At 57.6% G+C, this 25,524-nt stretch overlaps 1 protein-coding gene across 2 annotated transcripts in view; it reads left to right on the top strand.

The window, feature by feature from the left end:
• Positions 1-25,524, top strand: part of CAMSAP1 (calmodulin regulated spectrin associated protein 1) — a 58,263-nt gene that overhangs the window by 4,704 nt on the left and 28,035 nt on the right. For both annotated transcript variants that reach the window (XM_032306286.1, XM_032306285.1), the window contains exons 2-3: positions 16,965-17,227; positions 18,196-18,357. In XM_032306286.1, coding sequence (XP_032162177.1) covers positions 16,965-17,227; positions 18,196-18,357 — 425 coding nt within the window. The remainder of the gene's footprint in view (positions 1-16,964; positions 17,228-18,195; positions 18,358-25,524) is intronic.

Here is a 25,524-nt window from a genome sequence, read left to right as displayed (position 1 = left end):
GCTAACTGGGGCGCGATGTCCACCTCCAAGTTCAGACTGTCCCGAGCCTTTACATGGGAGCGACCCTCAGAGCGGCCGGCCGCTCCTAGGCTGCAGCAGTAAACTCGTGCACGTGCCCCTCCAAGAACCCCGTCCGTGTGACCTTTATCCCCCGACTAGCTCATGGGCTTCCCCTGCTGTTGATTGGCTTTGTGGCCGTGGTACCGGACGTGGACAGTGTTCTTTTTTACTTCCTAGTTGGACGGTTGAGCCACTCCGATTGCTTCCATCTTCCGTCTGATCGGAGCGTGGCCGGGATGGGGCCAGCGGTCACCGTGTGCTGCCCCGGGCCTCACTGTCGTGTGCGCTCCGTAGCCCAGGGCGTCCGTACGGGCCGAGGTGCGCCCATCGGCCTGAAGCCCACGCGAGCTGCGGAGGGAGGGAAGGGAGGTGAGCGAGCGCAGCGTGGCGTCCGTGCCTCCGCCGTTGGAGGCCGACTGGCGAGCTGCCGGCTGGGGGAGCGGGCCCCGTGGAGCAGTGGGCGGGCTTCGTGGGTCAGAGGTTCTGGGAAGGATGGGTCCGGTGTGGGAAGCCCCTCCAGGAGAGAGGGGGGCGTCTGGCTGGTTGTGTGCAGGGCAAGAAGTGCTCAATGTGGACTGAGTAACCTCCTGACAGGGCTCGTGGACCGGAATAGGAGGGATTGGTTTAGGAGACCAGTGTGGACCAGATGGCCTGCGGTGTTCCATGCTGGGTGGGGTTTCTTTCGTGATGTGTGTCTGGGAAGGTTTGTGTGGGGTGGGGGCTGATGAGAGACGGAGCCTGGCAGGATTCTTCTAGCAGGTTGGAGTGGGCCGAGGCAGTCCGGTGGGATATCTGGGATCAGCTCTCAGGGTGTTTCGGCTGCCATGATGACATTACATAGCCTGGATGACCTCTGTCTCCCCCAGTGCTGGGGGCTGCAAGCCCTGGACCCTGGCGCCGGCAGCATCGGCGTGCGGCGAGCCTGCTGCCTGCCGTGGGGGTGGCTGCTCCGTGCCAGGGCAGGAGGGACGGGAGAGCTCTGGGGCCTCCTTACGAGGGCGCTGACCCCCCGGTGAGGGTGGCACCTCCTCACGCCTTCAGCCCGGGGCTGGGATTCACTCTGCGGGTTTGGCGGGTGCACATAGGGTCCCTAGCAGAGCTGGGGGTGTTTAGCCTAGCCTGTCTGCAGCAGGGACGACAGAGCGGATGAGGCCCTCGAGACGGGCTGGGCTGACTTTGGGGTGGGAGGTGGGCCCGCACAGGGCCCCCTGGGCGGGAATAGTTAGTCCTTACTCCGCACAGCTTTTCTGCTTTCGTGTCTTTCCGACTCCTCCGTCTGGCCTAGCCCTTGCTGTGCGCCTAACCCGTGCGCTTCCGGGCCCCTCGGTGACTGTCCTCTACTCGCTTCAGACTCGCTCACACAAAATTAGATCGCCGTCAGTTCAGCGAGTGTGTGCTGTGGACTCGGGGGTCCTTGACAGGCTCTCAGGGCTCGGGTAGTGCCCGACTTGGCCGCACACTCGGACACCTGGGATGCACCCGAGGGGACAGCCACCTGGGGAAGGAGCAGGTGCTGTGGCAGCGCAGGTGAGGGGAGCGTGAGGGAATCTAGAGTGTTCTATTCCAGTTAAGTGAGGCTTGAGTCTGTTGTGGCTTAGGTGGGGAAGAACCAGGTGGAGGTGAGGGCACAGGCGGTCGGAAGCCAGGATGAAGGGGAGATAGGGTGGGGCCCCTTCTTGCCCAGGGGCCACCAGCCGTGCAGCTGGGACTGGCGTGGGCTCTGGGTGCCTGGTGGGAAGGCGAGTGTGCGTTGGAAGAGATGCCTGGGGCCTGGCCTTGGGCTGCCTTGAATGGCTGGTGGGCAAAGTGGGGTTTTGCTGTGTCAACTGGGGAGCTATTGAAGGTTCCTGAGGCGAGAAGAGATGTTGGAAACCTGTGCCTTCCAGAGAAGTCTCTGTAGGGTAGGGTAATGCCCCTCGTTTGGCAGATGCACCGGGAAGAATTTTCCTTTGGACCCCTGGGAAAATCGGCTCTGCTGAGAGACACTTTGCACACGAACGTACAACGCACACTTTCCGAGAGTGTAGTTTCAGGAGCCTGAGCACGGTCAAGGTGAGCTCTTCGCTCTGACCGTCTACAGGGGTCCGCGTGCGCCCCTCTAGCGGGTCCCAGCCCAGAGCCTCTCCGATACACTCCAGGGGCTGGGGGCGAGCTCGGGTTTTCTAAGGCCGTGTGTACCTCTCAGCACACCGCAGCTATGCCGTGTGGCTTCCTGCACGTGGCCTGGTAATTTGGAGACTCAGCTCTCCGCGTGCACAGACTTTTTTGCTGCGCGGGGCGAGCGACGGCCCCTGTGGTCTGGCTGCTCCCGCGGGCGTGGCCGCTGGGACTTCTGTCTGCCACGGATATCGCCGCCGTGGGCGCTCGCGGACACGGCTGGGTGTGGGCATCTGTTTCCTTCGTCCTGGAGGACACCCGGCCCTGGAGTCGCTGGGTCACGTGGTGTTTTTCACTGCCCGCCGCTTCCCCTTCCTGTTTGCACTAGCAAAGTGTGAGAGCCCCAGCCGACGCGCGTCCTTGCCGGCACACGGCACTGTCTGTCTTCGTAACTTCACCGTTCGGGCGCATGGGTCTTGCTGGCTCCCGGTGGTTCTGGTTCGGTTGTGCGTTGCCCTCGTGACTCAGGGTGATCAGCACTTTTTTTTTTTTTTTTAAAGATTATTTATTTATTTATTTGACAGACAGAGATCACAAGTAGGCAGAGAGGCAGGCAGAGAGAGGAGGAAGCAGGCTCCCTGCTGAGCAGAGAGCCCGATGCGGGGCTCGATCCCAGGACTCTGAGATCATGACCAGAGCCGAAGGCAGAGGCGTAACCCACTGAGCCACCCAGGCGCCCCTGATCAGCACTCTTTTATAGGCTTGTTGACCATTTGAATCTTTGTCGTTGTTGTTGGTTGTTTTCAGGTCTTTGGACAGTGTTTTAAGAAATTAAACTTTTATTTTGAGATAATGGTATGTTAACATGGCATTTGTGAGAACTTACACAGTGAGGTCTTGGGCCCCTTTCCTCAGTCTCCCCTATGGTAACTTCTGTAATTTGGTGCGCTCCCATTTAGGATTTTAATGTCTTCCTGGTGGGTTGACCCTCTTATCGTTAGGTGATACATCTCTTTGTTTTCAGTTTTCTTCTGCTGTGTCCGGTACTGCTGGGGCTAGGCCTGCACCCGTGTGTGTGTTTGGGAACAGTGTTTTCCTGGTATAGCCTTCATTTCCAGCCTCCTGTGTCATGGACTTTGAGGTGAATCTCTCGTCCACAGCGCACGGCAGTATTGGTCCGCTCTGCCGGTCTTTGTCTTTTATGTGTGGTCCTTGGGGTGTTTACGTTTAGTGGAGTTGCTAGTAGTTAAGGCTTAAGTCTGACATGTTATTGTGTTTTATGCTTCTTGTTCCTGTTTTCATTTTCTGCCTTCCCATGGATCGCTTGACTACTTCTTAGGACTCCATCTTGATCGGTGTAGGTTGTTTTTGGGAGCACGTCTCCAGTCTCGCAGTAGCTCTGGGTGTACAGTGCATGGGACTCACCCCGGTGGACTGGCACTGGTTGGCCATTTCGAGTGAGGTGTCAAAACCCTTTTTCCTCCTTGGTCCCTTTGCTCTCCCCACCTTTAAATACCGTTGTTGTGAGTATCAGAGGGTGTTGGGGTCTTCGTTTGTCACTGGATGTCGTTCAGAAAACTCAGGAGGAGGATAGTCTGTTACCAGTAGTACCTTTCTGCTACTCTTCTCCCTGATGCTCCAGGATTCCCTCTTCTGTCACATTTAGACATTCGTTTAAGGTTTGCTGGAATTTTTTTTTAATATTTAAGAAAATTAAAAAAAATCTATTTCAGAAAGAGAGTGAAAGAGGGTTTGAGGAGGGAGAAGCAGACTCCCCGCTGAGCAGGGGTCCTGATGCGGGACTGGATCCCAGGACCCCGGGGTCATGACCCGAGCCGAAGGCAGAGGCTTTATTGAGTGAGCCACCCAGGCGCCCCGGAAATTACTGTTTTTGTTTGTTTGTTTTTGTTTTTGTTTTTAGTTTTTAAAGTTTCCTGTGTCTGGGGGTGCCTGGCTGGTGCAGTCAGTTGGGCTTCCAGCTGTTGGTTTCAGCTCAGGGTGGTGGGATCGAGCCCCACTTCAGGCTCCATGCTCAGGGTGGAGTCTGCTTGAGTTTCTCTCTCTTTCCCGCTGCCCCTTCCCTGGGCAGAATAAGTAAATAAGTAGATAAACAAAGTTTGTTTCCCACTTCGAATGTCTCTATTTCTCCTAAATCCCTTCACCAGATGTGGAATCTGGTTGATGGCTCTTTACCACAAGTGCGTGAAAAAGGTGTTGCTGCTTCCGTCCAGCCCACGTGGCTCCGGGAGATTCCTGCTGTCTGTCGAGCTCGGGGCACCTGTACCTGTTTAGAGTGCAGGGTTTCTCTTCAGCTGCTTCCAAATATTTTTTTTTGTCCTTAATTTTCAAGAGTTAGTGATGATGTGTCTCAGTGTGGATTTCTTTGGGTTTGTGTTATTTGGGGTTCACTCGGTTTCTTGGAACCTGTGGATTTATCGTTTCTGCTGTATTTGGGAGGTTTTCAGCCATTATTTTTTTCTCATACTCTTTCAGCCCTGCTCACTGTCCCCTCTGTTCGGGGACTCCAGGGACCTGGGTTTTGGCTCTCGTGCTCTCCTGCAGGCCCTGAGGCTCATTTGTCTTCGGCGTGCTGTCTGTCTGTCCAGCTTGGAGGACTGTGTCTCTGCCCACAGGCTCACTGCTGCCGCCCTCCATCACGTCCGCTGTTGAGCCCAGCCAGCCGGTGCAGTTTGTTGCTCTAGTTTTCAGTTTTGTTTTCGCTTCTTTTATCACTTCTTTTTCTTTGCTGAAATTCTCAATTTTTCTTGTTTAGGGAGGATTTGTTGTTGCTTGTGGAATCACTTTTATGATAGTTGCTTTAAAGTCCTTGTCGGAGAACTCCGACATTCTGCTCGCTTTGGTGTTGGTGTCAGTCGGTGGTCTTTTCTCCTGGTTCTGGGTGTGACAAGGGATTCTCGATCATTTTTGTGTCGGGAGCCTCTGGGTCCCATCTACAGTTCCCGCAGCGTCATCCCTAGTCAAGCACAGCACGCCGGCCTGGGCCTGCCTGTGTGCAGCGTGGTGCCAAGGACAGTCTAACGTTCAGGGCCCGAGTGCTTTTGGGATGGCTGCCTGGTGTGTCTGCGGCCGGGGGGCCCCCGTTGTGCCTGCTGGTGCTGTTTTTAAGAGGCGGAAGAGCTTCCTGGCGCTGGATGGCCTGGTGTCTCTGGAGGACAGAGAGCGCGTCCCGGGCCGGGTGCTGGCCATGGTGGGGTCCCCCTGTGCAGACCGTCGGGGGCTGGGGGCCGGAAGGAGAGTACTTCCAGACTGCGGGCTGTGTGGAGCGAGGTGTGCCGGACTGCTTCGTAGTGCGGCTTCTTGTCTGCCCCTCGCTGGTTCTGCCGGGCCGGCCTGCTGTGTGGGGCTCCCGGTCAGTGTGGGGCAGGAATGAGCCCACTCGGCTTGCCTTCTCTTTCGAGGTGGAGGGTCAAGAAAGCCCGGTCTGGACACTCCTGTTGGGTGGGAGGTCATGAGCTGCCCCATGGCTGTGCCGCTCCTCCAGTCCGGGGGTCCCAGAACGGTTTGCCCTCCTCAGGCGGCTTTCATATTCTCCTTTTGGTTGTCTTTTGACTTTCTTCCGAGGTTTGTCGTTGGACTTGAGAGGAGCAGGGAGGGACAAGTCCGTGCCTCCTGTCCTTGAGCCCTTGGCCACAGGGCCCTCACGGCTGCTCTGAGTTTGTGTTGTGTTCTCCGGTTCTGCCGCGCCGCCAGCAGGCTCTTCCGTGCGTGCGCCTCCTCCGCCTGTACCCTGGGTTTCGTGAACTTTGCAAGTGCGGAAGATTCTTGTGTGTTTGCTGGAGGACAGTTTCTGCCCCGTGTTTTCTCTCCTTCCTCTTCCTGTGACACGTGCAGACTCCCTCGTTTTCCTTCTCTGCTGTGCGTCCTCCTCCGTGGCTGGTCTGCGGCTCACCAGTCCGGTCTGCGGCTCACCAGTCCGGTCTGCGAGATGAAGCTTACTTACTGCGCGTTTTTGTTCTGCAACTTCTGCTTCGTCATTTTTCTTACCTGTCAAGTTCTTTTTTCTTTTTTTGTAATTTCCAGATTGTGTTTCTTTCAAAATGCTTCCCCACCTTTTAAAAATATTTTATGTTGTATTTTTTATAGTTTTATATTTTTATTTTATTTTTAAAGATTTTGAAGATTTTGGGGCGCCTGGGTGGCTCAGTGGGTTAAGCCGCTGCCTTCGGCTCAGGTCATGATCTCAGGGTCCTGGGATCGAGTCCCGCATCCGGCTCTCTGCTCAGCAGGGAGCCTGCTTCCCTTCCTCTCTCTCTGCCTGCCTCTCTGCCTGCTTGTGATCTCTCTCTCTGTCTGTTAAATAAATAATAAATCTTTAAAAAAAAAAAGATTTTGAAGATTTTACTTATCTGAGAGAGAGAGCGCACGCGCACGAGAGAGCCCAAGGAGGGGGAGCAGCAGAGGCAGAGGGAGAAGCCGACTCCCCGCTGAGTAGGGAGTCCGATGCGGGACTGGATCCTAGGACGCCGGGATCCTGACCTGAGCTGAAGGCAGCCGTCTCACCGACTGAGCCCCCCAGGCGCCCCTTCGTCTGGTCCTTTCTCCTTCCGTTGTTTAGCTGGAGGCCTCCGCGGAGTACCCTTAAGTCAGCTCGTCACCTCAGCCGTCGTCTCCGGAACCTGTTGCTTCGTCTTTGTTTCGTTGCCGTTTAATTAGGACGTGTCTGGGCGCTGGTTTCTTCTAGTCGGTTCTGTTTGGTTTTGCTGGGCTTCCTAAGCCTGCAGACCTGTGTCCTCCAGTAAGTACGGGAGAGTTTGGCCCTGACTTACTCAGAGGCTTCCGGGCACCAGTCCCTTCCCTGCAGGGCACCGGCATCAGACGTCCGATGCCGCCCCGCTGCTCCCTGGGGCTTTTCCTTCTCTTCCGTCGGCCCCTTCAGCTTGATGATGTCACGCACACGTCTCGGCTTCACTGACCCACTTCCCCGTCCTCTTCATTCTCCTTCCTGCTCAGGGAACATTTGGTCGATACGCCATATTGTTCTGTCCTCAAATTTTGGTTCTCCCCCCACCCCGCCCCCCCCAGTTTATTTCTCTGCTGAGAACTTTTATCGTCTCATTTATTTCCAGAGTCCTGACCTTGATCTTGTAGAGCCTGGTTGTAGTCTGTGCTTTAAAGTCTGGTCATTCTGACATCGGGGTCATCTCAGCGTTGGCGTCTGTTGCTTGAGTACCGCCCCCCCCCAAGAATTGGTCACATTTTCCTGTTTTTTATTTTATTTTATTTTATTTTTTAAAAAGATTTGTTTATTAGTCAGAGAGAGAGAGCGAGCGAGCACAGGCAGAGCGGCAGGCAGAGACAGAGAGAGAAGCAGGCTCCCTGCCGAGCAAGGAGCCCAGTGCGGGGCTTGATCCCAGAATGCTGGGATCATGACCTGGGCCGAAGGCAGCGGCTTAACCAGTTGAGCCAACCCAGCGTCCCTATTTTATTTTTAAAAAAGATGTGTTTACGTGTTTCAGAGAGCGAGCGAGAGCACAAGTGAGCGTGCGTGAGGGGAGGTGAGGGAGGAGAGCAGAGCCTCGCAAGCGGACTGAGCTGAGCGCGGAGCCCGTGGCTTTGATTCCATGACCCTGAGGTCATGGCCTGAGCCGAAACTGAGTCAGACGCTCACCCGACTGAGCTACCCAGGCGCCCCTTTCCTCGTTTTTAGTGTGGACGAATTATGGGTTGTGCCTTGGACATTTTGACTGTTGCACTGTGGGGCGTGTTCTAGGTCCTGCTGAGGTGTTCTGGGGCTCTGTTTGTAGGGGGTGGTAGTAATCACCTTTAGGTTCAGGCCATGGGTCTGTTGTGCTGTTTGTGTGCAGTGAGTTCAAGGTCATTTTGGTTCTTTGGGTCTCTCCCACATGCACGTAGCTCAGGGTTGTGTGGGTTCATCCGTGGAATTAGGGATCCCCTTCCTGGCTCTCCTTTCTTGGATTCTCCCTACACTTTCTGGCTCCAAGAAGCTCCTCTTCTCCGGCTAGGACAGGGCTTCAGGTGGAGTCCTAGCTGCCAGAGATGTCACCGTGCAGCCCCAGCGTGCCTGGGGTGGGGCGGCCAGCGAAGAGAGGTCGGCAAACGGCAGCTGCCCTGATGTCCTCAGACCACGGAGGCCCCTCCCCTCTCGTGTTCTGGCTCCTGCACGGTCCCTACCGTCCTGTAACCAGGGCAGGCTGGAAGGGAAGAGGGGAAATCCAGCCTGGGTTCCACTTGCCAGCGTGCAGGGCCCTTTCCTCGGTCATCTGGCAGGAAGGACCCGGTTTGCGTCAGAATTTTGTGTGTCCCCCGTGCGGTGCTGCGTCGGGCTGCCCTCAGCTCAGAGGCAGGAGAGGAGCTGGGTACAGAGCTGGGGACCCCATAAGTGTTGCTCCTTCGGGCTTGGCTTCTGCTCGCACAGTTGCCTGCTGCTGTTGGCGTCAGGAACCCTCCCGTGGCTGCTTTCGGTTTCCTGCAGAGTTCATGGTGGTCCCGGGGGAGAGGCTGTCCTGACCTCCTTCAGCCTGGCCGTCCTGCAGGCCCGGGAGCCGGCCGCTCCTGCTCGCTGTCTCTGCTGGCTTTGCTGTTTTGCTCCTCTGCTTCTTGCCGTTTGTGCTGAGTGGATGAGGTGTCTGGGGGATGGCAGGGACCCTCGGAGGCCCGAGACGGAGCCTCCTCTGGGGGGAGCGCGCGCTTGTAGACCCCGGCCCCAGTCGCCGGTCTCCTCCCTCCCCTGTGCTGCTCCGGCTGCTCTCAGGGTCTGCCGAGCCTCTGGTTCTAGCCTGTTCTTGGGGTGCAGCCTTGGGGGTTTTCAGCCGAGAGTGTCTGCAAGGTTACCCAGGTTCCCTGCTCTTCGTCCTGCCCTGCAAGTCCGAATTTTGCCTTATAACTTGAAAGGTGCTAGAAATGTGGCTTACTCTCTTTCTCTTTTTCTTTTTCTTTCTTTTTTAAGATCTTATTTATCTGAGAGAGCCCAGCCAGTAGCACAGGCACAAGTCAAGGGGACGGGCAGAGGGAGAGAAGCAGGCTTCCCACTGAGCATGGAGTCCGACACAGAGCTCGATCCCACAACCCTGAGATCATGACCTGAGCTGAAGGTAGACCCTTCACAGCCTGAGCCCCCAGGCGCCCCAGCTGCAGGGTCCTCCTGGGACACAGGGTGGACCGGACAGCATGCTGTAGCGGCATGGGCTCTCTGGAACGTGTCCGGTGACCTTGTCCTCGTCAGCTAGCCGGGCCCTCGAAGGTGTCAGTTCTGTGTGTACCTACCGTCTGGGGTGTGTGACCTCCTGGTACTGGACAGCCCCTCTCCGTGCGGGGGTGTAAGGATCCCGACTTTGCGTCTGGTCACGAGTCTTCCCTTGCCAGATACGGGGTACTCACCTGCTTCACACTGGTCCTGCTGGCGGGCACTGCGGTGGAATCCCAGGGGTGGTAGCTGCCGGTGCTGTCTCTTCCCTGGGGAGAGGGACTAGCACTTCCTGGGGAGTCTCTGAGGTGTGAGCTAGGAGGGTCTTGCCAGGACAGTGGCACTGGGGTTTGTGCTCAACCCTTCCCTCCCCTGGGCACCGTCCTTGGTCAGAGAGCTGTTCTCCGAGCTGTACTCCCCGGCCTCGAAGTGTAGGGGAGAGGGAGGATGGGGCGGGGCCTGCGGGGGGCTGACACGGCTGCTGCTCGCGGTGCTGCGTGCTGGCCGGGGCCGTAGTGTCTCCACCTCCCCGGGGTAGCACTGTGCGGTCTGCAGCCCCCTCTTCTCTTCAGCAGCGCCCGGCCCTCCTCTGCTCTGGTCTTGGGTTTCCCTCCACTCTGGGACTTCTTTTTAATGGAGTTTCTCACAGTTTTGTGTTAGTGTTTTCATTCATTTAAGAAACATTTGCTCTTCCTCCTTGGAGCGCGCTTGTAAACACCCTTCGGTCCCCGTCAGAGGACTCTGACGTTTGGGCCCTCGCGGGGTCAGGGGTCTCTTGACTGTAGGTTCCCTCTGTTTTCTTTGCAGAGTAAATCCAGATCATGTTTTGGGTATTCTGACTCTGACATGTGAGACTCTGGATCCTGTTAAGATCTAGAAAGTTTTTCTTTAAACCGGCGGCCCAGTTAGGCCGAGACCAAGTCTGCCTGCCTCGTGTGCGGCTCAGCTCCATGTTCGTTTGGTCCTGAAAGGCCTGGGCCACTCTGTCCGGCCCACAGGACACCACAGTGAAACCTGGGTCCCAGCGTAGTTCTCAAGTCGTTGCTGTGCCGATCCCATTGGGGTCACGCCGGGGCCACTTGGTTTGTGTGGGACAGGACCCACAGATTCGGGGATTCGCTATGCAGCATCCGCTCCTGCTTTCTGAGGCAGGGGGTGCCCAGGGTCTGTCTCTCCTTCTGGTCTGGCTGGAAGACGAGTCTGTGCTTCCTGCAGCCGAGGCGGCCCCAGCACAGCGGCGGAGAGGGCGCCTGTTTGCACGACTGTTGGCTGTGGCGTTGCTGCTGTGCTCGGCGGCTGTAGAGCAGGAGGGTTCATGGGTTCCGCCTGGCACAGCTGCTCGGCTTTCTTGCATTCCTGGCGTAGGCTTGGGGTATGGGCAGATTCGAAGGCCTCTGGCTGATTTTACTGCCCTTATGATGATTTGTGGGGCTTGTCCCCATGCGTCCCCAGTGAGAGGTGGTGTAGGTGTCCTTGATGGGGACCGTCACAGCCGCCTCTGGAACCTCAGCAGTGGCCACTCTCAGTGGCACGAGTGCTGACGTCTTGGAACCCGCCCGTGGTGGGAGATGGGCTGCGGCAGGGCACGGCGGGGCTGCTGGAAGCCCCGGGCTGAGGTGCTGTCCTGCTGGTTGTGGGCGGCTGGGTGGTCTTTGTTGTCCTCAGACCCCCGGAGCCTGTTGGGGTCTTGGGCTTCCATGGGGGGCCGTAGCGGGGTGTCAGCAGGGGGCTCCCTTGCCCAGCTCTGGGTGCAGGGGACATGGCGGCGGTCTGCAGAGCGGAACGTGGCGACCGCTGGGTGCTTCCTTGGCGCGCCTCTTTAACGTCCTGAAGTTCTTGACGGTCCTGTGGAGGAGAGCGGCAGCTAACGCTTGCGTGAGGCCTGAGACCCAGGACTCCAGCCCTCCCCTCAGCACCAGGACTCAGCTCTCTGCCGTGGACAGGGGGACAGGCCCTCTTAGCACCTGAGGATCTGGGAGGCCCAGTGGTAGGAGGCGCTGCCCTCTGTCGCCTGCGCACCTGCTGCCCATCTCCAGTCCGGCACTTGCTGTGCGCCCTCCCTCTGTGGAGTGGGCTGGCCCGAGCCCTCCCATTGCCCACACGGTCTTTGCGTCACATGCACCTGCGGGTCCTAGCCCTGTGTCGCTGGCCATCCACAGTGTGCCTGCTGTCACTGCAGGCCTGTGTCACCGGGACCCCTGTCCCCCAGACCGCGCTCTTGTGGCTCCATGTTCTGCTGGGTTGCCAGGCATCGCCCTCCCGCTCGGGAGCCTCCTGCCTTCCAGCTGTCTGCTGGGTGCGCCTTCGGCTCGTGGCCTCTGCCCTCACACTCCCCTGCTGCTTCCCCTTTCCTGCCTTCTGTCTGTCCTTCCGTCCGTCCTTTCCTTCCTTCTGTCCATCCCTCTCAGCCAGAGAGCTGGCCGCCACCAGCACTAGCAGTGGCGCCCTCCGCAGCCCCTTCGTCCGTCCCCCTCCTCACCCGGCTCCTCCCAGGGCCAGCGCTGCCTCCCACTTGTAAATCCACGGGCACCTTCCAGTCTCTTGGGTCTTGTGTCGCGGATCACTGCCGCTTGGATGTGTTCTCTCTCTGACCCCACCTTCTGGGGCCCCCCGTGCCTTGACCTCTTCTCCGTGTCAGGGCTTGGCAGCCATCCGTGGGCGGTGGGTACTCTGCACGCTCTCCCCGTGGCCGCCCTGACGATTTCTGGGGTGTGGGTCCCAGCCAGCTCCTTTCTCCAGCGCTTGGGTCTCTGGGTTTTTCTCCCTCTGCTGAGAGCCCTGCGAGAGCCCCCGGCTGCCGCAGAGCTGTCGTGCCTGGCGGAGAGCGTCCTTCTCTCCTGGCCGTCCCCGAGCTTCTGGTGTTTGAGTTAGCAGAGCCCCGTCCTCGTCGGCCAAGTGCGAAACTTGCCGTCTCCTCGGTCGCACCGCAGACCTGGCGCCCCTCCCGCTGCTGCCTGTTCACGGCCGGCCCCCGCCGTCGCTCAGGCCGCTGACTGCAGTGGGGCTCTGGCAGCGAGTGACCCCTGTCCTCTGACTCCCCCGATCCCCCCGGGGCCGGTCGCCCCCGTTACTCTAGGCCCCCTGAGCACCTGTGCCCGCCTCAGTCCCTGACGACCCCACGGACACCCCGAGTCCCTCCTGTGCGGGCAGTGGGTACGGGCCTAGTCTGTCGCCTGGTGGGCGAGTAACAAAGTGGCCTGTGTGGCTGGCTTCTCCTGCGGCCTCGAGCCGGGGTTTCCCAGAATCCTCTCTTCAGGGTCCTGGCCTCATGTGTCCCTCATGTGTCGTCGTCCCTGCCCCCCTTCCTGCCCCATCGGCTGCGACGGCCTGCTCCCTGCCCTGCGGGGCCAGCCTGGGGTCTCATCTGTGCCCTACTGCGCCCTGTCCCCCTCTACATGGTGCCCAGAACCTTGTGTCCGTGTCACTTGGTGACTTCTCCGTCGTCTGAAGAGGCTCTGCCCAGGCGGTGGCTCTGCCTCGTTTGACCCCCTCGTTCCTGCACGTTTTTGGCTCACAGGAGGTCCTCAGTAAATGAGCCCTAAACAAACGGGTAATTGTGACCAACTGATCTTGGCTTGTAGAGGAGAGGGAGTCAGTCACTGGGCATAGGTCCAAGACGTTTGCAAGTTGTCTTTTTTTAAAATGGTTGTTGACTTCAGTAAAACCAATGGGAAATTTCAGAAATGTGCCCAAGCAGTCCTGGCAGGCGCTGAGCCCCTGAGGCAGCTGGTTAGCTGACTCTGCTGGAGGGGGGGCGGGGTGGGGAGGGGCTGCTGCCGCTCTGGGGGGCGGGTACGGGGACCTGCCGGGACACGGGGCAGCAGGGGGCCTGTGTCGAGGTCCAGAGTATGTACCTGGAGCGGGTGCATTTTCCCGTAACTGCCAGGGTCCTGATTCCGCAGGTTAGGTGAGTCAGTGATAGGACTCATGTTCATGTCCATACGTGATTAAAAAGTAGTTTATGGGAATCAATTTATAGTAACTATTTATTTATTTATTTATTTGACAGAGAGCTCACAACCAGGCAGAGAGAGAGGGAAGCAGACACCCCACAGAGCAGGGAGCCTGATGTGGGGTTCTATCCCAGGACCCTGAGATCATGACCCGAGCCAAAGGCAGAGGCTTAACCCACTGAGCCCCCCAGACGCCCCTGTAGTGATTATTTTTGAAGCTCCCACTAAGTGGGCCTCCTGTAAAAGCGAAGGCAGCTGCTGGGCCGTGATGGGTGATCTGTCCAGCCTCGCCAGCTTCTGGGGTTCAGCTCGAGTGTCTTTCTGCCCCTGTGTTCCAGGACCTCTGTCCTTCCTAGGGCCAGCCCCTCGCTGTGCCTGGGTCCCGTCCCCTCCATGGCAGTGGCTGTCAGTTTCTGGATCTGTTTCAGAGTGAAAGTCAGCCAGAGTTGCCAGAAGGTTGGCAGGAAGAGAACTGGATGACCCTGAAGCTTTAGGTTTGAGCAGCTGACCTTGAGACGGAGCCGCCCAGGAGGGCGGGCGGGGGAGGTGGAGGTCCCTGACAGCGGCTAGGCTCTGTGGTGGCAGCCTCCACCTGCCAGTCTCCAGGGGACGGAGGGGTGGGGCAGCTCAGGGGAGGGGCTGGCGACAGGGTGTGCAGCCTGCCGGCCGGGCGAGGTCACCTGCCTGGTGAAATGGGCAGTGCCTCTTCCAGGAACCAGCAGAGGGGATGGAGGTGGGGCAGGTGTGGAGAGAGGCAGAGGACTTGGCGGGGGTGATCCCGAGGCCCCAGTGCTGGCTGGTCCCACTGCCCCTGCCCAGGGCAGCCTTGTGTGTTTCCCCTGAAAGTGTCCTCGGACCGTGGAGTCCCTGGCTCACTGTCCTCCCCTGACTTCGTGCTGCCGGGGACCAGGTCTGGCGTCCTCTGCGCGTCCTCCAGGCTGCTCTCCGCTCCCTGCCGGGGCTCCTGTCCGTCCCTTAGCACCCGGCCCTGCCTCGGCCCCACTCTCACGTCACCATCACCTACCAAGAAAGCAGAAATCTTCTCACTGTGTTTTCTCCACTGGCCCTTGCAGCTTTTATTGGTGGGACGGTCTGTTGTGACTCAGAAGCCTGGGCCATTTCAAAATCGGTTCGTCTCTGACAGGGTCCATTCATTCGGAGCTGTTGGCTGCTTTGTCCCTGAGGCAAGGGTGGGACCCTCTGGCCCTGGTCCTTCCTCCCTGCCCACTGGGCTACCCTGATGCTCTCATCGGGCTTTGAGCCAGGAGCTTGAAAACAAAGGGCAGCTACAGGGTAGCTACTGTTGTTGGAAGTAAGCGCTGAGGAGACAGGGGACACGGAGGAGGCCCAGAGCCACAGTGAGGTGACTCAGCGCTCTGAGAAGAGTGCGGAGGACGGCGGGTGGGGGCGGGAGGGCAGGCGGAGGGTGCTTTGGGGGTCCCTGGCAAGGTTGCCTCTTCCTCAGGCAGTACCCCTGAGAGTTGGACCAGAGCCGGGGCTGCGCAGGGAGAGGGCGTGCTGCCGGCCCCGGGTCTCAGCCCTGGGTGTCGTGGGTTTCCTTCAGCAGCCTCCTCGGAGAGACTGGGCTTGTCTGAGCCCTTCCACAGGTGGGGATGGTTCAAATAGCTCGGCCAGCGCGTGTGGGGGAGGTCTCAGGCTGGAGAGTTAAAGGTCTGCGGGCCTCTCCAGCGGAGACCAGCCTCTGTGTAGGCTGTTTCCCAATCCACTTGAGTACAGAGTGTCCCCACTTTTGGGGGACAGCAGTTGACATCGTGCAGGGCGAGTGTGAGGGACACCACAGGGCTGACCATTCCAGCCATTTAGCAGACGAGTGTCCCCAGCTGTGACAGACAGCCTGTGTATTCATGCGGGAGGTGGTGTAGACACCGACTCCGGCTGCGCTCGTGGCCGGCGTGTTCATGCGGGAGGTGGTGTAGACACCGACTCCGGCTGCGCTCGTGGCCGGCGTGTTCATGCGGGAGGTGGTGTAGACACCGACTCCGGCTGCGCTCGTGGCCGGCGTGTTCATGCGGGAGGTGGTGTAGACACCGACTCCGGCTGCGCTCGTGGCCGGCGGGTTCATGCGGGAGGTGGTGTAGACACCGACTCCGGCTGCGCTCGTGGCCGGCGGGTTCATGCGGGAGGTGGTGTGGACACCGACTCCGGCTGCGCTCGTGGCCGGCGGGTTCATGCGGGAGGTGGTGTAGACACCGACTCCGGCTGCGCTCGTGGCCGGCGGGGTCATGCGGGAGGTGGTGTAGACACCGACTCCGGCTGCGCTCGTGGCCGGCGGGTTCATGCGGGAGGTGGTGTAGACACCGACTCCGGCTGCGCTCGTGGCCGGCGGGTTCATGCGGGAGGTGGTGTAGACACCGACTCCGGCTGCGCTCGTGGCCGGCGGGTTCATGCGGGAGGTGGTGTAGACACCGACTCCGGCTGCGCTCGTGGCCGGCGGGTTCATGCGGGAGGTGGTGTAGACACCGACTCCGGCTGCGCTCGTGGCCGGCGGGTTCATGCGGGAGGTGGTGTAGACACCGACTCCGGCTGCGCTCGTGGCCGGCGGGTTCATGCGGGAGGTGGTGTAGACACCGACTCCGGCTGCGCTCGTGGCCGGCGGGTTCATGCGGGAGGTGGTGTAGACACCGACTCCGGCTGCGCTCGTGGCCGGCGGGTTCATGCGGGAGGTGGTGTAGACACCGACTCCGGCTGCGCTCGTGGCCGGCGGGTTCATGCGGGAGGTGGTGTAGACACCGACTCCGGCTGCGCTCGTGGCCGGCGGGTTCATGCGGGAGGTGGTGTAGACACCGACTCCGGCTGCGCTCGTGGCCGGCGGGTTCATGCGGGAGGTGGTGTAGACACCGACTCCGGCTGCGCTCGTGGCCGGCGGGTTCATGCGGGAGGTGGTGTAGACACCGACTCCGGCTGCGCTCGTGGCCGGCGGGTTCATGCGGGAGGTGGTGTAGACACCGACTCCGGCTGCATTCGTGGTTGGTTTCTGCTGCTTGTGACCTTGAGCACGTGGTGTACTCGCTCTGTGCTTCTGTTTCCTCATTCGTAATGCTCGATTTGATGGAGTTGTGATGCTTCATGGGCACGGCTTGGGTGGCCCTGATGCTGCCTGGTCCAAAGTCGGGTGAAGGCCCGGTGCCGCTGTTCTGACCATGGCGTGGTGGCCAGAGGCCCGGCCTTCTCGTCCGTCAAGACCGCAGTATTCAGCCTCTCTCTCCTCTGGATGAGCTGGATGTCAGGGGAGAGATGTGCTCAACTCCTTCCCAGCACTGATGTCGGCTGTGTTGCCCGCTGTCCCACGGGGTGACCAGCTGCTGGGTGGTCCTGGGGGCCGCACGCGTTGCCGGTGGTGGGACCAGGTGTCCTGCCTCCAGCCTCACTGTGTCTCGGTTGCTTTTTGCCTCCATTACCCCCTTTGGGCTCCCACACCCACTTCTGGTTCTCCTGTGTCGGGAAGAGGTGGTGGTGGGGAAGCTGCTCTGGAGTGTGCCTTGTCCAGGCCCTCCCAGCTAGGGTAAGCAGCCCGTTTGCCTCTGCCAGGGGAGAAGGTGTGGGAGTGTGCAGTCCTGGGGTCTCTTTATGTCATTAGTCACCCATCGGGATCAGTGGCAGCTCTGTCCTCTGTTAGTGTTCTGAACGGACGCTTCACGCTCACGTGGTCCTCTCTTCCCTTGGCTCAGATAACATCCCCGAGGACCTCAGGGACCCCTTTTACATTGACCAGTATGAGCAGGAGCACATCAAACCGCCCGTCATCAAGCTCCTGCTGTCCAGTGAGCTGTACTGCCGTGTTTGCAGCCTCATCCTCAAGGGGGACCAGGTGGCCGCCCTACAGGGACACCAGTCTGTCATCCAAGCCCTGTCCCGAAAAGGGATTTACGTGATGGAGAGTGACGACACCCCCGTGACGGACCCCGACCTCAGCCACGCGCCCATAAAGATGGTGAGTTTCCCGCGCGTTTGTGGGGGCGGGGGCTGTCGCCGCAGGGACTGCTTTTAGGGCTTCTAGGGCCACAGCCACCAGCATGGCGCCCTGGCCTGTCCTGCTGCCGGCTCTTCCCCCCCGGCCCAGCTGCACGTGGCGTGGTCGGCCCAAAACTTGAGGCAGAGGTAGCACGAGCACGAGAGTCCCGCAGGCCGGCCGAGGTTCGCGCGTGTGCGAGGTGTTGGCGAGGTCCTGAGCTGCGCGTGTCTCGGGGGGCCCGTCGCTGCAGAGAGTGGGGAAGGAGCCGCTTCCTCTCCGCGCTGGTCCGCGTCGGGAGAGCTCCGTGGACGCCGAGCGTGGGCCGAGGCCTGTTCATAAAAACAGCTGGAGGCAGCGGTTTTGCAGGTGTTGTGCTCCACCGTCCCTGAGCCTGTCCTGTTGGGTGGTTTCGTGCGTATCGCCTGTGTGTGTCGCGACACAGAAGGAAACGTGCCTGTCTCTCCCCGTCCCCACTTTCCTCTGGGGGCCGCACCGCTGGTGGGACTGCGCCGGCGGTTCCCCCTGCTTCCCTGCTGCTGCTTGGGCTGGTCACTGGTGTTTTGCACTCGTGGGCTTTGTGACGATGTGTTGTGCGAGTCCAGAGGCTGTTCCTCGGTTCTGGGAAGAAAGGGTGCAAAGCTGTGCTGTGCCGTGAGCCTTCAGGGCTCCTGACCGGCACCCGGGGCCCGTTCGTCGTCCTGCGGCCTCGGACACACCTCTTCCCCTTGGACCTTTTGTCTCAGCCCTGAAACAGGGTCCCCCCCCCAAGGGGCTCTCCAGGTTGCCATGGAGATGAGAAAGGCACGGGGTCCTCCACACCACAGAGTGCCGAGTTGGCCGGAGCCTGGGGACGAATAATGTGCAGATAATGAACTTGTCAGAACGGAGCTGGGTTGGAATCTGCGAGCCGAGTCTGTGTTGAACCTGACTGTTGCTTCTGCTTCCAGAGCGCCCACATGGCGATGGTGGACGCCCTCATGATGGCCTACACCGTGGAGATGATCAGCATCGAGAAGGTGGTGGCCAGCGTCAAGCGCTTCTCGACATTCAGCGCCTCGAAGGAGCTTCCGTACGACCTCGAGGACGCCATGGTGTTCTGGGTGAACAAGGTGAGTGCCGGGGGCCGCGGCCAGGGCGGGGGCGAGGGGCTGCGAGCGTCTCCTCGAGCCGTGTGAAGGGCTGGGGTGCCCCTTGGGCGGCAGGTGCTGTCTCCACAGAGGACGGGAGGCACCTCCTTGCGTGTCCCACTGAGAACCAGCCCCTAGCGGGGCCCGTGGGGGCAGGAAGCGAGTGTGCTGTGTGCGCCCTGCGCCTGCGGCCGTGCGGACCGAGAGGACTCCGCGCCTGGCCGTGGAAAGGAGGGGTGTGAGCGGGGCCTGTCGGGTCCCGGCCTGTCGAGGTTCATCTCCCTGCCTCTGGCCATTCAAGGAGGCCTCGATTTTACAAGGTGCTTTGGCAATTAAGAGAAAAGTGGTATTTTCCTGAGTGCCGTTTCCCCCTCTTGAGTTCAGGAGCCGCCAGTGTAATCTGCAGAGTGTGGAAGTAGTTTTAGTGGCTTGTGTTATTGACAGGGTTACCTCACCAAAGCTTTTTGTTAATAAGCATCCTGATTTGCACGTGTGCACTGGGGGATGCTTGGGTCATAAAGCAGAGGGAACAGAAGCTGTGCCTTGTCACGCTGTTTGAGTGTGCCACGAGTTGTGAATGACGTCCTCATACAGTTGTGCGTGCATTCTTTACAGTGTAAGGCTTTGATAAGAGGCGAGGTAAGGATCCGTGGCCGTGGAATAAGTCAAGCATGGTGAAGCCAGGCCCTGGTGTGTGGGTCGGCTCCTTTGAAAGGACCTTCCTTCATTGTCCTGAGAAGCACGGCCTTATGTCAAGTGCCTGTTGTAAATTCTCACTAAGACGCCCGTTGTGTACTTGGTTTCCCACCCAGGTATAGGTCAGGGGGATCAGATGGAGGACCAGATGACGTAGAGCTCTTCCCAGTGAGGTAGAGGGCTTCTCCAGGGTTCACTGGAGCCTCTGGGTCCTGGTGTGGACTTGAAAGCTGGCCATGGCCATGGCCTAGCAGGTCGCCTCTTACTTGTCGCCGCATGTCTTACTTGTTGCTTGTGTAATCCCACACGTGTCGGAAGCACCCACAAGAACTTGGTTAAAAAATGATGTTTGGGGGGTTGCCTGGGTGGCTCAGTGGGTTAAAGCCTCTGCCTTCAGCTCAGGTCATGATCTCAGGGTCCTGGGATCGAGCCCTGTGTTGGGCTCTCTGCTCAGTGGGGAGCCTGCTTCCCCCCCCCCCCCCCACCTGCCTCTCTGCCTGCTTGTGATCTCTCTGTCAAATGGATAAGATTTAAAACAAACAAACAAACAAAAAGATGTTTGGGGCTGCTGTGTGTTTCCATAGGAAACTGAACCCTGAGTGATTCTTTCCTTCTTTGTTTTGTTTGGAGAGCGAGAGGTAGGGAGGGACAGAGGAAGAGGGAGCGAGACACTCAAGCAGGCTTCACGCGGAGTGTGGCGTCCGCTCTGGTGCCACCGTCCTGAGATCATGAGCTAAGGTGAAACTTAGAGTCCACTGCTTTGCCCATGCTCGCAGGGGGTGTTTCTGTAAATCCAGCGTGAGCTTCTGAGGTCAGGCGTTGGGTGTGTGTGTTCTTACTGGTGACCTACAAAGCTACGTTTGTTTCGGGAGGTCAGCATAGCGATTGGACGGCTCTCTCCCAGCCGTGGTTTCCGCAGACAGAGCCGCTGTCCGTCGCCACACGGCCTCCGCAGGGTGTCTTGACCTTGTGCTCTGTGTTCCTCCTTCCCTCACCGCTGAAGTTCAAGTTCTAGCCTTTCTCCCCTCTAACAGCTTGCATTGAGTTTTTCCGTTTATAAACGAAATGACATGGTCATTATAGAAAATTTAGAAAACACCATGAATAAATAAAATCAAATATATATTTGCTGTAACTTTACCAGTTGGAAATGTAGCGTTTTAATATAAACTCTCATCATTTTTGTTCATTTGGATGTAATATGTAGGCTTAAAGGCACAACTGGGTGCTTCCAGCTGCTGGGCCCCCAGCTGAGGCTTGCTCTTGGCAGGATGGGGAGGGGTGTCTGGGCTGGCCTGCCGCCCGCCTGCTGTAGTCTCTGGGTGTGGGCTACATAGGTGGCCATGCGCATTTTGCTTCTGCTCGTGACTGGTGGCCAGTGGTCGCCACCTAGGTGAGGTTTGTTTCTAAAGGCTTTAGAGTGGTTTCTGCAGGTTCTGAGTGTGGCGGTCGGACTGGTGTTTCATACTGTTAGTCCATGAAGGCGTCTTACTCCGTGACTTCCCCTAGATCGGAGATGACCGAAAAAGAACTTGCCATTTTTAAGGGTGAAACATAGTGTCATCTTTTACTTTTATGTTTTCATTCACTGGGCAAATCAGAGTTTAAAAAATAGGGTATATGTTTGGCTATTTCTTTTTTGTTCCCCCCAGTAGATTGTTTATCATCTTTGGTCATATTTCTTTGGGGGTGGGGTGTATTCCTTTTCTCCCCTGCGTGATCACGTTTCACATATTTTAGGATTGCCCTCCGCGTTGCAGTATTTTTGTACATGGTTCTCCAGGTTCTTGTTGCCTCTGTTTGCCTGTGGGCCGTGGCTTCGATGCGGAAGGTGGTTGTCGTGTGGTTCGGCAGTGTCACTTTCATCCGTTCACGGCTGTTTTCTGGCACTAACCTCTGTTGTAAAGAAATGCCCTGCTTCTGGTAGGCATTCGCTCATGGGACCTTCCCCTTAGGTCCCTGGCGGCCTCCTGTGGTCACGTGGCCTGCTGGGGTTGGATCTGCAGTCAGAGATGACATAACTGTGACTAGGAACGACATTGTCACAGCTCGCGACCCCTTTCTTGAGTGCTGCACTTTGGTTTTCCTGGAGTTAATACTTGCTTCCGTTTTTTTGTGACTTTTCTTTGTCCTTGCTCAGTAGTTACATTTTTATTCAGTGTTCTCCATGTTTCGCTAGTGCCTTAGCATTTCCATGTGAACACAAGCTTTTTACGTTGATCGATTTTCCCTCCTGTGTGTTCTTCGACGCTGGCCGAGTGCTGAGCCCTGGCCAGGGCTGCTGCACTCACAGCTTCGCGGCGGTTTCGCTCCAGCGTCGACTCCCAGTGTCAGACGGGGGCTGTGCTCACTCAGCTGCTTGCGAGGCTCCTCTGGGATGTGCGCTCCGATGCAGGGCAAGATGCACCTCACGCTCTCTGCACTCAGGGTTTTCCTGGAGCTGTGACGAGCCGTGAGGTCCCCAAAGCCTTTCCCACATGGACTCCAGTGGCTGTGGGTCCTCGGGCGCCTGGTGGCTTGGAAGGGGGCCCAGAGACCTTCCCACCTTCCTTCTGCGGGTGGGTTTTCTTCCCACTGAAAACTGCTGCAAGTTTAACAAGGTTCAGGTGCTCGGGAGTTCCCGTAGGAGCTTTCTCTCCGGCATCAGTCTTCATGCCTGAGGACATCTGGGTCTTCTTCGAAGCTGTGCTTGTCGGCAGTGTGTTCCCCGGATTCCTGCTGGGTGCGGAGGCTTGGGTACAGATTTTGGCTTTTCTCACTGTCATGTTGGCCTGTTTTCACTTGGGAACGTGTTTCTGTGGGTTCACTTCCTTTCTGTGTCTGGGTGCTGCCACCCCTTTCAGCCACTGTGGAGTCGATGCCTGTCGGCGACCTCTGGGTTTTTTTCCTCTGCGGCATCACTTCTAGGGACTGTGCTGCCCAGCCTGAGTGGTTCGGTGGTTGCCACCTAGCTCTTGCCTACCTGCCGGCTGGCCTTTGCCGCACCACCATCTGGAGAGCCCTTGGCGTCCGTGCTGGGCCGGCCCCCGTCCTCCCTCTCAAGCTGGTGCTGCTGTGCCGGGAGCGTGTGCGGACATGGCCGCGTGCTCAGAAAGGTCGTGGCTTTGCCCGCATCCCCAGCTTCTGAGCAGGCCCCTTTCCCTCCCGCTGGGTCATTGGGCACTCTGGAGGGGCCTGGGGATTGCCCTCCCTCGGGCTGGGACTCCCCACTGAGCTGTTCTCCAGAGTCCCTGCTCTCTGTGAGTGACTGAGCTGTCCTGTGTCCTGGAGTTCTGGAGTTGGACCAGCACCATCTTGCTGTGGCTTTTTTCATTTTTCTTGATGGCTGGCCAGTTGCTTAGTCTTTGACAAACAAACAAAACCTACCTTCACTGCTGTATGTTTGAGTTTTGACAAGTGGCTGTGTGTTTAACACTCACAGTCAAGGTGACATCTCTGTCACGTCACAGAGTCCCTTTGTCCCCTGTACAGTAGTGCTGTAGCCTAGATCACTGCTGGTCTGCTTTCTTCCCTGGGAGTTAGTTTTAGCTCTTTCAGGTTTTGATAGAAATAGACCCGTGTATGTGCTCATTTTGTGGCTCGCTGCTTCCGCGGAATGAAATGGTTCTGACATCAATCCACGCTAGTGTGTCTGCCAGCGGTTTTCTTTTCGAACTCAGGAGGCTTCCGTTGTATGAGCAGAGCGTGGCTTCCCGGTCCCCTGCTGATGGGCACCGCGCTTGTTCCCAGGGTCCGTCTCTTGTGACTGACCCTGCCAGGGGCACTGTGCACAGGTCCACAGGCGGGGTGTGTTTTCGTCTCGTTGAGTAGCGTACAGAGGAGTACACGGACTTATGACCGACCGTTGGAGGAGGTTGCCGGAGTGTCTTCGCAAGTGACGAATCTCCCACTAATGAGGGAGCCCCGGTGCCCCTGACCGTTGCCAGCACTTGGCCTCGTCGGTCTGTCCGGGTGCCCTTGGAGCAGACGTGTGCAGCCAGCTTCCCACGGCTTTCCTCCGTTCCTTCCCGAGGACTGGAGACGCTTGTAGGTAGTCTGTGGTTAGCTGCGTGTTCAAGTATGCTGCCTGACTTCGGGTTTTGTATTTAATTCTGTGTCACTTTGGGTGACTTGTGACTTCTAAGGAATCTCAGTTTTACTTAAATGATTGAACTAAATTATTATCCCTTCAATGTGTGCATGTCTATAGTGATGTCTCCTCTTGTTGCTGTCACTTGAGTTTCTTTCCTCCGTTTGGGCTGCTTTGTCATCTTCTGTGATCTTCTAAAAACATGCTTTAGATTTTTCCTGATTTCTTTTATTTGCTATTTAACTTTTCTTCCTTTTTATTTTGAATTCGCTTTGCTCTCCTGTCTGGTTGAAGGCAGAAAGTGAGCACTTACAGCCCTGTCTCCGCGCCAGCCTGTAGCTCTCCAGCAGGAGCGCCCTGTTTGTGTGCTGGGGTGCTTGTCCTTCTCGGGGCGCCGCCCGCAGCTCCCCCTGCGGCATCCTCCTCCCCCCGTGGCTTACCTGGAGTGTGGGCTGAGTCTGCGCGTGGCTGGGCGGCTGCTGGGCTCCTGCAGTGCTCCGGTTTCACACTCTCTTGTGCTCAGACAGTAGAGTCCGCGATGTCAGCCCCGACTCTGTTGGGGTCTGACGGTCTGCGGCGCGGCTTTCTTGAGCGCTCAGCGGGTGAGGGCACACGGCGCGTGCTGTGCCAGCACTGTGGGGTGCTCTGCCATGGGCGCCCCGGCTGTGGGCGCCCTGTCCCGCCGCCTGTGACAGGCCTTGTGGTCTCGGTGCCCGTCGTGGGTTCCGCTCCTCTGTGTTTGTCCTTGCGGTCTGCTGTTACAGGTACGGTCTCTAGGATTTCTGTATCTCCTGGATGGATTAACCCTTTTGTCATCAGGGAGTGTCTGTCTCTCTTCCAGGTGCCCGTCCTCGTCCCCAGGGCCGCCTCCACTCCTGAAGCGCAGCCGCTCAGCTTCCTAACCACTGGTGCGCCCGTGCTGCGTCTTTCCCTTCCTCCTCTGTACGTCTTCACACTCTGTTGGCTGTCTTCCCTTTTCTATTTTATTTTTCTTAAAGTTCTCGTTTTCAGTAATCCCTACCAGCATGGGGCTCGAACACACAAGCCCCTAAGATCGAGAGTCCAGGCTCCACACTGAGCCACCCAGGCGCCCCTCTCTCGTCTTTTTCTTTAACACGAGCACCGGCCTTGTCGCTGAAGTGTTCAGAGCGGTTACGTGTAATGTGGTTCCTGAGACCTGTGGGCTTGAGATCTGCTTTCCAGTTTTTTTTCTTTCCTCATTTTTTCCTTTTCTTTCTTCTTTTATGGCTTATGTTGGACTGACTATTTCTCAGTACTCTGTTTTATCCAGTAGTTTTTGGGGGCTCGTTTAGGGTTTACAGTATGCATCTTTACTTCTGCACAGTTGACTTCAGATAAAGCGATACCGTTTCACAAATGATGTCAGAAGCGTCTTCCCTTCCCGACCTCTGTGGTGCTGGTGGCATTCACTCCCTGTAAGCGCAGACATGCTACTTTGCTTTCAACAGTTAGCCTTTTAAAAAAATCATTATTGTTATTATTATTATTTTAAAGATCTTATTTATTTATTGGACAGAGCGAGAGATCACAAGTAGGCAGAGAGAGAGGGGGAAGCAGGCTCCCTGCTGAGCAGAGAGCCCGATGCGGGACTCGATCCCAGGACCCTGAGATCATGACCTGAGCCGAAGGCAGAGGCTTTACCCCACTGAGCCACCCACATGCTCTGCCTGTGTTCTTGTTTAATAAAACACTCAGTTTTGGGCGCATGGGTGGCACGGTGACTGCCTTCGGCTCAGGTCATGATCCCGGGGTCCTGGGATCAGGTCCCGAGTCGGGCTCCCTGCTCAGAGGGGAGCCTGCTTCTTCCTGTCCCTCTGTCCCTCCCCCTGCTTATACTCCCCCCCACCCCGGTCTCTGTCAAGTAAATAAATAAAGTCTTAAAAAAAAAAATTCATTTTGGTGTTTTTTCATCTGATTATAGTTTTGACCATATCCTTTGAAACATTAATGAGTATTTTTCTCCATGATTTTATTTTATTTATTTTTTTAAACATTTATTCATTTTGAGAGAGTACATGCGTATGCAGGGGTGGGGGAGGGGAGAGAGAATCCTCAAGCAGACTGCCTGCTGAGCCCAGAGCCCGGCTTCAGGGCTCCATCCCAGGGCTCTGGGATCATGAGCTCAGCCGAACCTGGGAGTCAGACACTTAGCCGACGGAGCCACCCAGGCACCCCCTGCATATTATCTTATGATTGCAGTTTCGATTTTATCTTCGGGTTAATCATTCAAGAGAGAATACTTTGATTTCTGATCATTTGTATTAGTTGTTTAAGGGGTGTACAGTTAAATCTTACGGTTAAAGTTGATTTGGTGTCACGTGTGACCAGGCAGGGAGCACGTGGGACACCTGCTGGGCTCTGCC

Source organism: Mustela erminea, chromosome 12 (assembly GCF_009829155.1).
Source record: "Mustela erminea isolate mMusErm1 chromosome 12, mMusErm1.Pri, whole genome shotgun sequence".
NCBI classification, from domain to species: Eukaryota; Metazoa; Chordata; class Mammalia; order Carnivora; family Mustelidae; genus Mustela; species Mustela erminea.
Note: the sequence above shows the minus strand (reverse complement) of the source record. Positions and strands in the feature narration are given on the sequence as shown.